The following is a 16,237-nucleotide window of genomic DNA, read 5'->3' as shown; positions in this document are numbered from 1 at the left end:
TCAAAATTATTTAAAAGCTAAATCTAGGTAAGGAAGATTAAATAATAAGGTTGGATAAAGCAGCTTAGGTGTCAGTCAGAAATTAAATATGACTGTTTTGCAATCAATTTTCTTATCTAGTTCCTAAAATAGCTTTGAATATATATCTAAAACCATTTCAAAAATCCTGGAGGCAGTAGTGGTACCCTAGAAATAAAATTGGTGTGTACCTAACAAGGGTGATGAGCTTGAAAGGGGACGACAGCATTCACTCAGACCCTATGTTAGTGTTATTGAGAAAAAAATTAGTCTTGTTATTTTATATTTAGCTTTTTAATTTTTTTCTTCCTTTGCTATGTTTCCCCTTCTTTTTATAGTTAGAAATTCAGTTTGTCACCATACTCTGCCTTTGAAAAACAGCTTCTAATGCCACCTTTTTTTTTTTCTTTTTAGGTATTGCTTTCACCGACTTACCGGTAAGACATAATTTAGTTTTGTATTTTTAATTAAAAGAAGTATATAAAAACCAGTACTAATCATGTTTAAAATGCAGTCTTATTGATAATTAAGTTTATATGCCATGCTGTACCTAGACTAGATCTCCTCTCTCAAGCCACCATTGGTGTGGACCGTCAGAAATTAAGGTCCACGTTGCACTGGGAATTTGCACCATTGCTCAAGGGAGCTTAGTTGTAGCTAACAACTAAAGTGGAAATGATTATTTACAATACACTTTTTAGTATCACTGTGGATTCATTCTAAATATGTCTCTGGTATTGTTGGGCTTTTCAGTAAATGGCTCTACAGCAGTTCTAGTCATTTACTAACTCAGTGTATATTGAGGGCCACTGTGGCAGGTTCCATGTCTGGGATACATTATTCAACAAAACAGATAAAGGTCTGTGTCCTCTTGGAGTATTCAGACTGAGGAACTTAGAGAATAAATAATACATTAAAAATATTTTTAAAGGATTTAAATACTTTTTAAAGAAAGAGAAACAGTAGAGCTTGGGAGTACCAAAGACAGAACACAGGTGATACAATTTGCTCACCTTTGCTCAAGGTAATTCTTGAGCAGAGACTTTGGAGGAGGTGAGGGAGTTAAGTAAATGGATATGGAGAACAAGAATGTTCCAGGGAGAGGGAATAGTAGGGGGATGGTACTAAGGCAGGAGCACACCTGGTGTGTTTGAAGAATAGCATGAAAGGAGGTTTAGAGGGACATGAAGGCAGTAGGAGATGAGATAACAATGGGGAGGATGAGTAGATCTTCTAGACCTTGAGGCACATTGTAAGGACTTGGGCATTTACTCTGAATGAGATACAAAGACATTGCAGAGTGTTAGTTATTGTGATATACTGGGATAAAAAGAAGACTGCATGGGGAGTAAGGGTAGAAGCAAGCTGACCTTGAGGGGCTATTGCAGAACTTCAGGCAGGAGATGATGGTGACTCCACATCACTAGAGATATAAGAAGTGGTTTGATTCCAGGTACCATATTTCCCAAATCTGAGACTCTTATCAGTTGTAATATGCATCATGTGTATATAGCCCTAAAGGGGAGGCGGGGACTAACAAACTAATAAACTATGATACAGAGCTTTCTTGTCACTTAGGACTCATATCTCATGGTCACCGAATGCTCTGCTCAGGCAGTTCAATCTGAATTTTAGTTATTGTCACTTATTGCACACCTAAAAAGGATGCAGGAAGCGATATAAATTGATCACGGTTTTCCCCAGGCATCTTCATGTTTAGAGTCCAGCCTTTTAAAACACTTGTTCAGAGTTAATGTCCATGGTTTTCTACATGATATTGTCTTTTCTGCTATTAAGAACATTTCTTAAGAGTTCTCCATTATGTCTCTGGCATTTTCTTCCAAGCTCCTGACCGCATTGTGCAGGCTTTCCTACTCTCACTTTTTTCATACAACCAGAAGGTAGTAACTAAAGGTTTTATGACACAACCAGGACTCTGACATTCCTTTCTTGGTTGGTCCATGATGGCTTGTTAACTAAAATGGCTTAGAAGTTGCAGTTATCCAGCTGTTTGACCAGGAAAAACAATCAAGACTCAGAGTTTTGAGCTCATCCTTCAGCAGATTCACACCTGTGCAGGTGGTGACCACTGCTGCCTCATAGCAGGCGTAAGGTGCAGGAAGTTATGATACATTCTGACTACAGAGATGTTTTGAGAGAGATGACAGGAGATTCAAAGACAGAGAATAGACATCCAATCTATAGGTTATTAATCTTCCTGAAAAAAAAATCCTAGGAAAACCAGAAGAAATCAAAATTATAATAGAAGACAGCTTTGTTAAGCAGGGAAGATTTGGAATCTGTGGATCAGAATTGTTCATCAAGAAGGGTTATTTGATAAGCAGTGATGGAACAAGTATTTATCTTTTTGAAAAAGTATATAATCTTAGGATTTTGTCTGTATTTATACTACAGTAAGTTCCAGTTGGATTAAAGAGGTAAAATGATTGATAAGTAATAAATAAGATTTTTTAAAAATCTGAGAGCCAAGAGAATTTTCTGATGGATCAGATGTGAAAATGTAATAAAAAAGATTTGACTTCAAGATTTTGGCCTGAAGAATTGAAAGAATGGAGATGCCACTTATAGATATGGAGAAGGCTGTATTTTAGGTGGAGCACATCCAGAGTTCATTTTGAATAAGTTAAATGGACTTGTCAAACATGCAGTCGGCTATACAAGCCTGGTATTTGAGAGAGTGATCCATGCTGGAGATGAAAATTTGGGAGTCATTGGCATTTCCGTGCTCAAATTTAAAGTCACGAGACTGAGGTCAGCAACGGAGTGTGTGCAGGCAGAGAAATGGAGCAAGGACTGAGTTCTGGGGCATGTGTATGGGAAGAAGAGAAGGAACCAGCAATGGGAAATTGAGAAGCAATCAGTGAGGTAGGAGGAAGACTAAGAGTTGGGTGTCTTCAAAGCCAACTGAAGAAGGAAGGAGAAATCAACTGTGTCAGATGCCACTGTAATATATCACATAAGACAGGGATTGAGAATTGACCAGTGGATTTAGCAGAGCAGAGGTCACTGGTGACCTTGTCGAGAGAGTGTTTCAGCAGAATGATGGAGAAATCCTGATTGGGACGGGTTAAGGAGAGAACAGGAAGAGGGAAGTTATTATAGAGTATGAACAACTTTGGAGGTTTTGACCACAGTGGGGAGTAAAGAAATGGGATGTGGTAGCTGGTGGTGGAAGTGGGGACAGTAGGAGAGTTTTTGTTAGATTTAGCAGGGTATTTGCTTGCTGATGAGAATGATTCAGTAGCAAGGAAAACAGTTGATGTTGTGTATGGAGAGGAGAAGTAGCAGGGCAGTGATCCAGTGTGTAAGTGGAAAGGGGAGGCTTGAGAGAAAAGCGTCTGTGGTGGGGGCGGTGGGGTTAGGCGCAGGTGCAGGTAGGTGGGTTCACGTGGCCCAGAACTGCTGCAGAGGTTTTGCTAAGACTCACTTTCATTTGGAGTTGGTTAAAGGGCTTACGTAGCTGGTTTGCTTTTTCTTTTTCTCCTCTTTTTGTGGTGCTAAGCAAAGTAAAACCAACTTGTCAGTTGGCAAATTTTGTTCCTCATTGATAGATAGTGGGGATCATTTGAAAAGGGAGTTGTAGATATGTTGATTGTTTTTGTGTTGCCTTCTGATTATTCTTTGTCCCACTTTAGAATCACCAGTTATATTTTTTTGCCTTGTCTGTAATTAACCAAGGGTGATATTCAGCTCTGTAGCAGTGGGTAAAGTAGTGGTTATGGTGGTGGTTGTAGGTTTTCTTTTAATAATATAGTGGTTCTGAGAGCTCTTTATTTTTATGACTGTGAGATCTTCTGGGACTTTCACATGCAACATATAATTCTTCTCCTTAAAAAGGAAAGAAAAAGTTGTCTTTCTCTTAAAGGCACCACCAAACAGGTGTTTCTGTGTTTTGTACCTGTGATCCTTCACTAGCCAGTCATAGCATTCAATCCCAGTGGAGAGTATGTTCACAGAAAACAAGTTTACCTGTTATGGGACATAGGGTGCTTTACATCTCGGAAAACCTCAGGTGTTTTTCAGGATGATCTTTCTTTCCCAGCTCACCTCACCAGTTTGAGAACTATCCATCTATAAACTGTCTAATTCAGTTGGGATTAGCTAAATTCTTTTATTATAGAAGCTATTCACATTTAAAATGATGATGCTTTCTGGTTTCTTAGGCTGATTTGAAATCTACCTTTTATAGAAAGCATTACTTGCTTTAATTTTCATTAGAAAAACGTCTTTTAAATGTAAGAGAACAAAACTATGATATTGAGAATATGATTTTATTTTTAGTAGCTGTCTTCATCTTTCATGGGTTAATAGAAATGAGACCTGTGCATTTTTCTGTTCTCAGAGACTTAAATTATTCTCACTTCTGTCTAATTCTACATAGGCAGGAGTGCTTTTTTTTTTTTTTTTAATTTAGAAACAGTTTCCCAGAAAATATTGTTTTACACATATCCATAATCTACATACAATGCTACAGCATGGATGAGCCTTGAAAACATTATGCTAAGTGAAAGAAACAGACACAAAAGCCCATATATTGTATAATTATGTTGATATGAAATATCCAGATTAGGGAAATCTGTGGAGTAAGAAAGTAGGTTAGTGGTTGTCAGGGATTAGGGACTGGGGAGGTACGAGGAGTGACTGCTAATAGGGATGGTGGTTCTTCAGAGTGATGGAAATGTTGAAAAATTAGTGATGATGGCTGCACAACTCTGTGACTAAAACCCATTGCATTGTTATATTCTGCTTCTAGAAATCTATAATTTAGCAAATTAAAAAGTTATTTTTAAAAATTTATAGTTTAGTGAGTTAAGGGCTATATCCTTAATCTCGCCCTGAAATTCTTCAGTTTTAGGGTTGAATAAGTGGTATAAAAGGTACAGTTTAGTGACTTTTCATTGAGCCTAAGCTGACTTTGTCATTTTTAGTTTTTTATCACTTTCTGATTACAGAAGGTAATATAGTGTTAATATTCAAATATTTATAAATACAGGAATGTATTTATATTCCTAGCCTCTTTAGATATAATGATTGTGTTGAGTATATACCCTTCTAGATCTCTTTTAAACTTGGTTAGCTAGTGTGTCCATAATTTAAATGTAGGTGGAATTAGACGGGGTCATAATTGAAGCACTCTTCGTAGCTTGTTTTCGTCATTTAGTAATGTATATTGGGCCTGTTTCTGTGTCAGTATACACATTTTTAACTCTTATTTTTGCTTGTTTTTATAATATCTTATTGTATGATGTACTACCACAATTTGAAGATGAACATTTTTGCATATTTTAACATTTATGAAATGGGATTCATCTTAAAATCTATGGCCTGTCAGAGTTTAATGGGCAGTGTTTTTGTTTAGACATAAAATGATGGTAAATCCTGTAGTTAGTGGGGTCTGAGCCTCAATGATTGTGGTATATACTATCACCTGTGAATAGACATTCTTTTTAATTTTTTATTTGTTATTACAGATAATGCTGAAGGACGTATATCTTTGCAGATGTTTGTTTTTCTGTGAGATTAATTTCTTGCAAGTGAAATTGCCTTGTCAGTTTTAATAGATTTTGCCAAGTTTCTTTCTTGAAAGGTTGTATTGGATCACATTTTGTGTGTACAGTGGATGAGAGGGCTTACTTTCTCAACCTTCATCAACACTGGGTATTCTCAGTCTTTAAAATCTTAATCTGATGTGCAAAAATATCTACTTATTTTAATTTGTATTTAAAAAATTTAGTATGTGTCTCTTCATATTTTTATCATCATATATTTCTTCAAATTGCCTATGTATCTATTGCCAATTAAAGTTTTTAGTAATCTTTGTCTTCCTATATTGTGAGAATATTTTTTTATATTTGGAATATTGATCCTTATGTGTGTGGCAGATTTTTTTTTTTCTATAAAGTCCATTTTTCTTGACTTGAGTCTTTGGCCATATATACTTTTGTTTTAAAGTATGTCACAATTCTGTAATGGGTTTTAATGAAAAGAATACTGGGAGTGGAGAGCCATGAGGTTTTTCCTTTATGTGTGTCATTAACAAACTGTGCTTTTGGAGACACCCCTTAAGCTCTGTAGGTCTCAGTTTTCTGATTGTTGAAATGAGAAGGTTGTAGTAAGTCTCTCACTTGTCTTCGGCTTAAAATTCTGTTAACTTGCGAGTTTTCTTGATTATTAAGAATCAGTACATTTGTTCAGTACATTTGTGTACATTGTGTTATCATTTATCTCCCTAATCCAGTGTGAATATATTTCTCAGTATTTTGACACAGTACTCCTTCTGTTTCTGATTTTGGTTGCTTGGTTAGTCAGCTGATTTTAAAAACACCCTCTTAGCTTTTTCCAGTGAAATCTATCTTAGCACCTTGTATTTACCCACAAATTATACTCTCTTAATCTTTACCTGATTTTGCACTGAAAATGCTTGTGATAACCATTAAAGCAAAGAAACAAAGCATAAATACAGAGACTGAAGATGAAGTAGGATTTGGAGTTATAGAAAGAAAAACTGAACTTAGATTTGGTGTTAAATAAGCCTGTGTTCTAATCCCCCCTCTGCCATAGTGTAGCACGACTGTGAGCAAGTTCACTTACCCCTAACCTGCAGTTTCTGTATCTTTGTAACGCAAATAATAATAATGATGATGGCTTCACAGGATAATCATAATGGTTAAACCCGGCCGTTTGGTCGACATTCAGTAACTACTCTCCCTTCAGATATAACAAGTAGTGACAAAGCCAAAAAGAAGGACTCCTGTATTTTTTGTACAAATTTTTTGAAACTATTAAACTTGACTGTTTCACCTCGAAATCTTGGAATATATCTTGGAGTTAATGCATTTCTTTATGAATTTGAATATTTAAATCCATCCTGTCCCTTTCTTGAAATGTGTACATTTTATTTTTATGTAAAGAATGTCTATTCTTAATGGCACTGTTTTGCCTATAATTAAGTTCTTATCACCATCCTTTAATAAAGGCATTGCGGATGTACAGATAAGTGAAATTAGTAAACTGAAAATAGTACGTGCCCAGTTGGGTGTACTTCTTTAGTAACTAGCTTTCACTATCCTTAAGAGCAAGAGTGGTGTCTTCATTTATTAGAAGTATAATGCCACATAATCTCTGAATAAATAAGTAGCTGTGTATTTTTTCTTGATGATTAGATTACAGGAAGTGATAGTTTTCATCCAGCATTTAATGTATTTTAGGTTATTTGCTTTAGTCTTCCTCTACTAGTTTTTGATTGAGATTTTAAAATATCCGTGAAGTAAATTTGTGGTTCTGTTATTTTAAAGATGGCATTTGAAAGAACGAATATGTTTTTAACATAAAAGGGATAGACGTTTAGTGAAATGTGTTGTCTTACAGCCAAATTTATATCCTACTGTGGGGCTCCAGACACCAGGAGAAGTCGTCGATGCTAATTTTGGGCAGCATCCTTTCGTGTTTGATATAGAAGATTACATGCGAGAGTGGAGAACCAAAATACAGGCGCAGATAGACCGGTTTCCTATCGGGGATCGGGAAGGAGAGTGGCAGACCATGATACAAAAGTAAGTGAAGAAATGTGAACTGACACATTCAAAAGTACATTTTTTTATAAAACATTTCATCCTTTTGGTATGAAAGACTTTTTATTGAAGCTTCTTAATCCATTAATGTAGATCCTAATGATTTTAATGTATTGATAATGTTGATTTGGTGACACATACTGAATTGTATCTTAGTTTGATTTATTAATTTGCTGGCAGACATAAAGTGACACTAGATCTCTTAGATTAATTCATTTGCTATCCTTAGTAATAGGATTTAACAGTTTCTGTAGGTTACATGATTGAACTGTTTATAGTGCCAGTGCAAAAGATAAATTCAGAAAGATAATTTAGATTGTATAATTCAGCATTGTGGTTTTTGGATATGAAGTTGGCTGTGTTGTTCAGCAGTAATGTAAATATTTATGAGGAAAAAGAGTTATTGCTCAGTAAGAATAAGCATCAAAATAATGGTGTAGTTTACATACCGGAATACAGACTTGATGTGTACATTTCATGTTCCAGGATTTGGCTAAAGTTTTCCAGTGAGTGGGTCACTGTGTGAGAATAATATCAGCTGTTTTTGTTTACTGGGATCCCTTTTTTGTCTGACCAAAAGCTTCTAGCTCAAGGAATTTTTAAAACTCCATTTACTTATTGTATATTCTGTTATTAGACATTTAAGAGCAGGTGAAGGGAATAAAAACCAAGGTACAGTGAGTATGGAGTTAAGATTCCTCAATGCAGGTTAAATACTTAGGAGTCCATAGTAACCGTAGTAGAGGATGGACAGCAGCAGAGCAGACAGTGGGTGTCAGTAAAAGAACCATAAATGAATGACCTTTATCTCGACTCATTCTTTACCCCAAATTTTCAGCTGTTTTTATTAGGCAGCTTTTTATGAAAAAGTAGAATTTCAGTGTGAAAGTCGGCAGGAAATGTAACTCCCATGACAGTCAACTTTTGTAGGCTCTGCCTTTGCTTGAAAGGCTAGAGATGACATGTGAATGTGAGTAGTACTGAACAGTAGCTCTTAAAACTTGAAATAGTGTAGACTTTAAAATAAATACCATTCAGTTTAAATAGTCATTTTCACTACTGTAATCTAACCCAAGAAAATTAAAGATTACCATCAGCTTCACAAAGTTCATCTTAAATGTCTGTATAATTACTTTGAACAATGTTAAATTCACGAATCTAGTAAACCTTTGCATATTTTGGGGGGGAGATAATTTTGGACACGATGATGATTCTGAAAACAAGCTTCTTCCCTAGGGCTGTTATCAGAGCTTCAACACTAGTATTTTTGTCCTGCACAGTTGGAAGAATAGTGAAGCGGACTCAGAATCCCATGGTTAGAGTTAGAGCTAGGATAGATTGCTCTCTAGGGATCACATCTCCTAATGCTTTAAAAATGGTTTCCACTGAGTATCATGGCAGGATAGCTGTAGAGGAAGCATTGTTTATCTTAATCCTGTAGCCAGCGTTCAGTGAGGGCACCCTCCCCTACCTCATTCTTCACAAAATTGATACTCACCATGACTTCCTGGTAAGTCCATTTTAAAAGGTTCTCCCCTGCCCTCTTAAATTAATTTGAACAATTGGATGACATAAAGTGAAAAAAATCTGTTTCTTAGAGATCTTCCCCCCTGCCACCTCAGTCCCTTTTTCCTGAACCACTGCTTCATACCATTTTCTAACGGGCCCCTTAGTAGTGCCAGATGGAGGCAGGTTTAAGAGTTGAATATTTATAGATATATTGGATATTTGGATTAATATTGTTTAGGCAACAGTTTTTCTAACATTTTGTGGTTAGATGTAAATAACATACTTGTAAATACCACTTGGTAGCTTTTTAAAAAATAAACTTGCTCTTTGAAAGTGTCGCTTACATGTAAATCATATTTGAGGAATTAGTCTCCTGAGTTAGATTAGGAGGCTGACTCCTCATTGATATTGTTACCCTCATAGACTTTGTTCTGGAAGATTCTCTCTCTGGGTTCACCTTAGTATCTTTTGTGTTCATACCTTGTGATTCCATCTTATATAACTGATGGGTAAAGAAAATGGTTCAACTACAGAGAACACAAAGAGTTAATCTGTTGTTTTTAAATTGTTTTATTTTACAAAATAGGATAAATCATGTGATAGAGGTAAAGTAGAAATTGTGGTTAGTACAGTTGGATAAGGATGGGAAATAGTAGGAGAAGACCCAGGGAGAATGGAGTGCTGAGAATCAGAGTCATCTCATGTCCTCCATTCCCTGGTGGTGGTGATTTTTAGGAAGAGTAGTCGCACCATAACATTTGCTGTTATCTTTTTGGAAATACTACATGAATAAGACGAAATGATTTTTTGAACTTATTTTAAAATTGAGGTAATTAAAGCCTTAATTGTTCCAAGGGCATAGGTTGGTTTTATAACACCAGAGTAGACCTTGTTTATATAAATTGTAGTATGAAGCATGTATTCTCTTGACTAAAAGATGTGTTTCTTCTTTTTATTTTAAGAATGGTTTCATCTTATTTAGTCCACCATGGGTACTGTGCCACAGCAGAGGCCTTTGCCAGATCTACAGACCAGACCGTTCTAGAAGAATTAGCTTCCATTAAGAATAGACAAAGTAAGGACCCTGTGGTGCATGGCTAACGCTTGTTTTCAGATTATAGGTTTGGTTACATTGATTTTTAGAAATTTTATTTTTGAAATTGAAATTTTTTCAAATATATTTGAAATTATGCCTCTGAAATTTATTTTTATTGACATTTTTGAAGATCACCTTAAAAAAAATTCGCAGGGTTGTATTAGCATTCTGAATGTAGAAAGATAAAAATTTTGGAGAAATTTTTGTAAAAATGTTTGCCCTTTTTTTTTTTTTTAAGCAAAACATGTTTTCTTGAGCTTTCAGAAAGTAAGCACTTAATAAAAAGTCTCTTTTAAAATTGGTGAAGTAGTCCTGTGATTACTCACGTAGCGGAGCTAATATGTGAAATAAATTTAAATACCTTTGCATTTAAATTGCTGTCTAAACTTAAGACAGTATTGATCTTACATATTTATTGCTTAGGTCCTAGTGCTTGTGGCCAGAGCTGTGGGGCCAGTTCTGACAAGGGCAAGTCAGCATAACAACTGTTCCACAGTAGCCATCCTAAAATTGGTGCTGTTAGTCCATCAGGGAGGGTATGGCTTGATGAGCGCATATAGGGATAAAAACAAGACATTATGGGTGAAATCATGATGGATGAAAACAAATGTATTATAGGTCAAACTGCTGTAATAACACTGATGACACTGTGTTGTAGCTAATTGTATGCTTGTGTGTCTCTCTCACAATGTTATAAGCTCTGGCAAGCAGGAGATGACCACTTACTCTTTTCATATCCTCATCATCTAACCCACAGGGAGTGCTCATTGAGTGGCTGTTGAATTCAGATCTTACTCAAAGGCTAGCATTCATTTAGTACTGGATTCAAAAGGTTATAGTATTTGATAAGACATGTTGAATATTATTTCTTTAATGTTTCCTCTGGTCTTTTCTTTAAAAACCACTTTATTGAGGTATGGTTGACATATTAAAAACTGTACCTATTTAGTGTGTACAGCTGGCTGAGTTTGGAGATAAGTATATATCCAGGAAACCATCACCACAGTGTATGCCATAACATACCCATCTTTTTCATCTTAGTGTTTAATGCATCAGTATTGCTTAACAGGTATTTTTCCTATGTTACTTGTATGTTAGTTTGTGACTTTTTTTTTAGTAGTTTATTAAAGTACTTGTTTTTCTAATTTTTTAATTTGTCTGAAAATTTTCCTTGAAATAGAAACTGAGTTAGAAAAAGAAGTGCAAATTAATCATAATTTATTTAAAGATTTTTTACTGACTTTTTTGAGGGTCCACTAAGTTTGTGTTTCTGTTCTTAATAAATTTATCTTTTGCTTTATTTTTCTAAATAGGAATTCAGAAATTGGTGTTAGCAGGAAGAATGGGAGAAGCCATTGAAACAACACAACAGTTATACCCAAGTTTACTTGAAAGAAATCCCAATCTCCTTTTCACATTAAAGTGAGTTTAATAAAACGTTATATTAATTATATATGTGTTACAGAACCAAAATTATTTTCGTGCTTTAATAGCTTTAATTTTTGTTTTACCTTGTTTCAGATATTTAGATATAATTTTGTAATGTAGTACATTTAAGTAACAGGTTATAGAATATGCTTTTGTGTTGAGGTCTGGAAGTAGAAGGCATCTTTTACTTTGTGTTTGCTCTTCTGTCATTCTATCCTTGTGTCTAAAAATATGAAAATCTTAGAGTATCTATTTTTCCTCCTATAAAGTACCTTATAGTGAGTTTGCAGCATTTTTAAAAATTGTGGTAAAAATATACATACCATAAAATTTGCCATTTTTAGATGTACAGCTTTCTGGTATTCACATTGTTTCTGGTACATTCACATTGTTTTTCAGCCATCACCAGCCATCCATTTCTAGAACTTTTTTCATTATACCAAACTGGAACTTGGTACCCGTTAAACACTGACTCCGCATTTCTTTCTCTCCTCCCAGCTCCTGGCAACCACCATTCTACTTTCTGTCTCTATAAATTTCAGTTTGACTACTCAAAAGTACTTCATATAAATGGAATCATAAAATGTTTGTCCTTTGTAACTGCCTTATTTCACTTCACATAATGGGTGTACAAATACATGTTAGAGTCCCTGCTTTCAGTTCTTTTGGGTATACACTGAGAAGGGGAATTGTTGACCATATAATAATTCTGTTGTTTGAAAATTAGTCCTCACAATTCCATAGACCTGCACTATTTCACATTCCCACCAGTAGTGTACAAGAGTTCCAGTTTCTCCACACCCTCACCAACGCTTGTTATTTAGTTTCTCTTTCTTTCTTTTTTTTTTTTTTTTTTAAATAAATAATAGCCATCCTAACTTGGCATTTTTTTGTTGGTCTCATGAATCTTCGTTATTTTAAAATTCACGTGTTATTAAGTTTAAGATTTTAACTCTTTAAGCACCAGAAACTCTAAGCCCAATGTCAGAATTTTTTTGCTTTCAAGTTTAAATGTGGCCCATTTTGGTTAAGAGGTTACAAGTGGGACTAGGGTTGAGGAATTTAGGCTCTTATTTTGTATGTAGGTAGGTGGTGTACATAAACGTACTTTATGTTCTTATGTACTATTTGATTCGCTTCCAAGTGCAAATATTTTGATTATTTTAGCTAAAAAAAAATTAGGTCCATTTTGGTTTGTTTATTTCATTTTCTTAGTAAGTCTTGTTTAAAGGCGGTACACTGTCTTTTGCTTTATACTCTCATTTTTCTGGAAAATTTTAAATTTATTCTAAGCAGTACAGTATATGGAACCATATTTAGTATTTCTAACATACTATCTAAAGGCCAAACTTATTGATAAATACGAGTTCTTAAAATATTTCCTTTCAGAAATCTGTTGCTATTAGATAACTAAACAGTAATTTGAAGGCTACGTAAGTAAATTTTTCTTTTCTCTTTTTAGAGTGCGTCAGTTTATAGAAATGGTAAATGGTACAGATAGTGAAGTACGATGTTTGGGAGGCCGAAGTCCAAAATCTCAAGACAGTTATCCTGTTAGTCCTCGACCTTTTAGTAGTCCAAGTATGAGCCCCAGCCACGGAATGAATATCCACAATTTAGCCTCAGGCAAAGGAAGTACTGCACATTTTTCTGGTGAGATTCAGTCTTAAATAACATTATCTTTAAATTTTTACCCTTCTTTATGGTTTTTGAACCAGGATAAAAAATGGTTTTAAAATTTAGATATTTCTGCTAGCCATTTTGCACATTTGTATACTTGATCTCAAGATGCTCTGGAGGAATAATTGTGTGTGGATCAGATTTGTGTGTTTTTAGTACCAGGAAGTAACTTAAAGATGAGCTGTTTCTAAGAACAGGTTGTTAACAGATTTCCATAAGTGAAGGGCAACATTCGAGGTGTCTCTAGAAATTAAATCAGAGGTAGCTGGTAACGAGAAGGTAATTGTGTGTTTTAGTAACGTATAAATGTAAAGGCGGTGACGAGGCTGTGGTGTCTGAAGCCACTGATCGGCACACCCAGCCGCCCAGCTGGGCTGCCTCGCTCATTCTTTCCCAGCCAAGCTGCCACCGAGAGTCAGCTCTGCCTGGTCATTTCCTCCTGTCCCTTTCTGGACTCACCAAGGCTTTTGGTGAGTTCTCTTAATTAAAATTCTCTCCTTTCTTAGCTCTTATGACATCACTTCTACAGATTTATTTCTGATCCTTCTGTCTTTTTTCTTTGCTTGTCTCTTTAATTCTCTTTTTCCCAAGGTATTATCTTTCCTCTGTATGTTTAACTTTCTAAAGCAGAAGGCAGTTATTGTTTCCTGTCTCCTTGCACAGAGCAGAGCAGAGTGGCACCTTTGCTTTTTCTCACTCAACATATACCTTTCTGTGTTGCTGCCTCTCGGCCGCTTTACGTCGCTGTCCTGTACAGTGTGCAGGGCGATTCTCACGACTGTGTCCTTAGTCGCCACCCATCTGATAGCGTACGCCAAGTCAGGCCTGGACCAGTCCTTCGTCTCAGTGTGTTCATGTGTAAAATGGGGTTCTGATAACTCGGCTTCATGGTCAGGGCGGGGGAGGGGAGTTGTGAGGATTAAAAGAGACCAATAATTAAGCCTTCAGTAAATATAGGAGGAGATAACAGCTCACAATTAAGTATCTTTATGTTCTTTCAAAGAAGTTATCCATTTGTTTTCTATTTATGCAGTCCATTGACTTTCCTGTATAGAAGTTTTAAATACATAATCAGAATATGGTACATCTGTTACAATCTCATTGTGTTTGTTTCTGTATTTTTATAAAGTATCTTTTTCTTTTTTTGCAGGTTTTGAAAGTTGTAGTAATGGTGTAATATCGAATAAAGCACATCAGTCATATTGCCATAGTAAACACCAGTCATCCAATTTGAATGTACCAGAGCTGAACAGTATAAACATGTCACGATCACAGCAAGTTAATAACTTCCCCAGGTAATGATTTCCCTAGCTTTTGCATTACTGTAAGCAGCCTTGATTATAGGTGTCAGCATTTGTAATAATTTGGAGAGGGTGGGGAGTAAGTTCCCCAAAGGTTTCTGTTCTCCTAGTGTACACGGAGGTGCCTCCTTCTGTTCCTTCCTCTTCCTCTACATCATTCTTCCCTCCCGTGGGGTGATATGGACACACCCATGGTTCTGCATTTCGTCTTCCTGCCTCTGCAGGCCTATCCAGGTGTTCACATAAATGCCATTTGTTATGTTTCCAAGTTAAGTCACAATAGTGTATTTAACCTGTGGAGTTAACATATGATACATTTACAACTATTTTTTTCTCTCTGTGTGGGTTTTTTGGTGTAAGTGTTGTGGAGTGTTTCCTGAGTTCCAAATAACTAACTTTACAAAAAATATTTGTTGATAAGAACCTACCTTTAAGTAACTTGCATATAGCAGATGGTTAAGTCATTTAGTAAACATACAGCACAAGGAGAGTATTGAGAACTTGTTGGATGTCAAACGCTCTGCTAGGCCTGGCCTCCACTCGAAGAGCTTTGAGAGAAGAACATACTCAGGTTTACTATTCATGAAACCTAAAGGTTCGTGAAGTGTAATCATTTGAATTTGAATGCTAGTGTGTGAGAGCAGGTTCTTATGGATTTTATCAATTTGATGTTGGTTTGGTCTTAGAGCATGAATTGATTGGTCACACTGTGTTTTGGTGGAATGTTCATCAGTGCAAAATTCTCCCATTGAAGGAGAGAGAACCTAGTGTTTATCAGGAATCTTAATGGAAATATGATTGTGGAAAAAGAAGTATGTGTAAAAATCTATATTTGCAGATTTGGAGATTAATCAGAATTTCCAGGTTATCTGTCACAAATAACAAAATGAATTCCACAAAAACAGTATGAAAATAATAGTAGGAAAAGGGACTGTCTTTTGCTGAGGAGGTCAGAGTAGTCAGTAGACATGACATACTAGAAAGTATAAAATTAGAATATTGTAGAAGTTTTGTATGGAAATTTAAAAGATTAAGCCTTTTTTATGGCATTGTACTTTATAGTATTGATATATTAGTACTTTATCATTGTTAGAGGGTTATCCCATAGTTTGAGGGTAGGATTGCAATTACTTCGTGAGCTTTTCTCAGATACTATCCTCATGGTAGGAAGTTGCTAAAGAGTCCTGTGATTACCTGAGTTGAGAGAAGCAAGCTTAACGCAAGGGGTTGATGACACAGCATCCTCTTTTGTGTGCAATACAGAAGAGAGTAAGCTTTTAAACTGCCTTAAACTGTTAAGCAGTAAGTTATTTTCTAGTTGGTAATGGCTTCCTTACAACAGTATTGTGAAGTAGGCAAAGATGGTGTTAACTATAAAAAAACCATTTTACAGATGTAGAGCTGAGTATCAGAGAAGTAAATGACTTTCTTAAGGTCAATAATTAGTAACTAGTAAGTTGCAGAACTACAGCTACTTCCCAGGGTGTGTGACTTCTAGACTCATGCTTTCTCAATCACACTCCTCCATCGGAAATAAATGCTCTTCTCCCACCCTCCTCCTTCTCCTCCATCCTAACTTCTCTTCAAGCTGTAAAACGCAACTTCAGATATTA

General features: G+C 35.7%; 1 protein-coding gene across 1 annotated transcript in view; it reads left to right on the top strand.

Annotated features, from left to right (window-relative positions):
- RANBP9 (RAN binding protein 9) overlaps positions 1–16,237 on the top strand; it is an 86,049-nt gene that overhangs the window by 55,295 nt on the left and 14,517 nt on the right. Inside the window, exons 5-10 of the mRNA XM_057699351.1 lie at positions 433–455; positions 7,408–7,592; positions 10,082–10,194; positions 11,529–11,637; positions 13,106–13,296; positions 14,474–14,618. Coding sequence (XP_057555334.1) covers positions 433–455; positions 7,408–7,592; positions 10,082–10,194; positions 11,529–11,637; positions 13,106–13,296; positions 14,474–14,618 — 766 coding nt within the window. The remainder of the gene's footprint in view (positions 1–432; positions 456–7,407; positions 7,593–10,081; positions 10,195–11,528; positions 11,638–13,105; positions 13,297–14,473; positions 14,619–16,237) is intronic.

Source organism: Hippopotamus amphibius, chromosome 11 (genome assembly GCF_030028045.1).
Source record: "Hippopotamus amphibius kiboko isolate mHipAmp2 chromosome 11, mHipAmp2.hap2, whole genome shotgun sequence".
Classification (NCBI taxonomy): domain Eukaryota; kingdom Metazoa; phylum Chordata; class Mammalia; order Artiodactyla; family Hippopotamidae; genus Hippopotamus; species Hippopotamus amphibius.
Note: the sequence above shows the minus strand (reverse complement) of the source record. Positions and strands in the feature narration are given on the sequence as shown.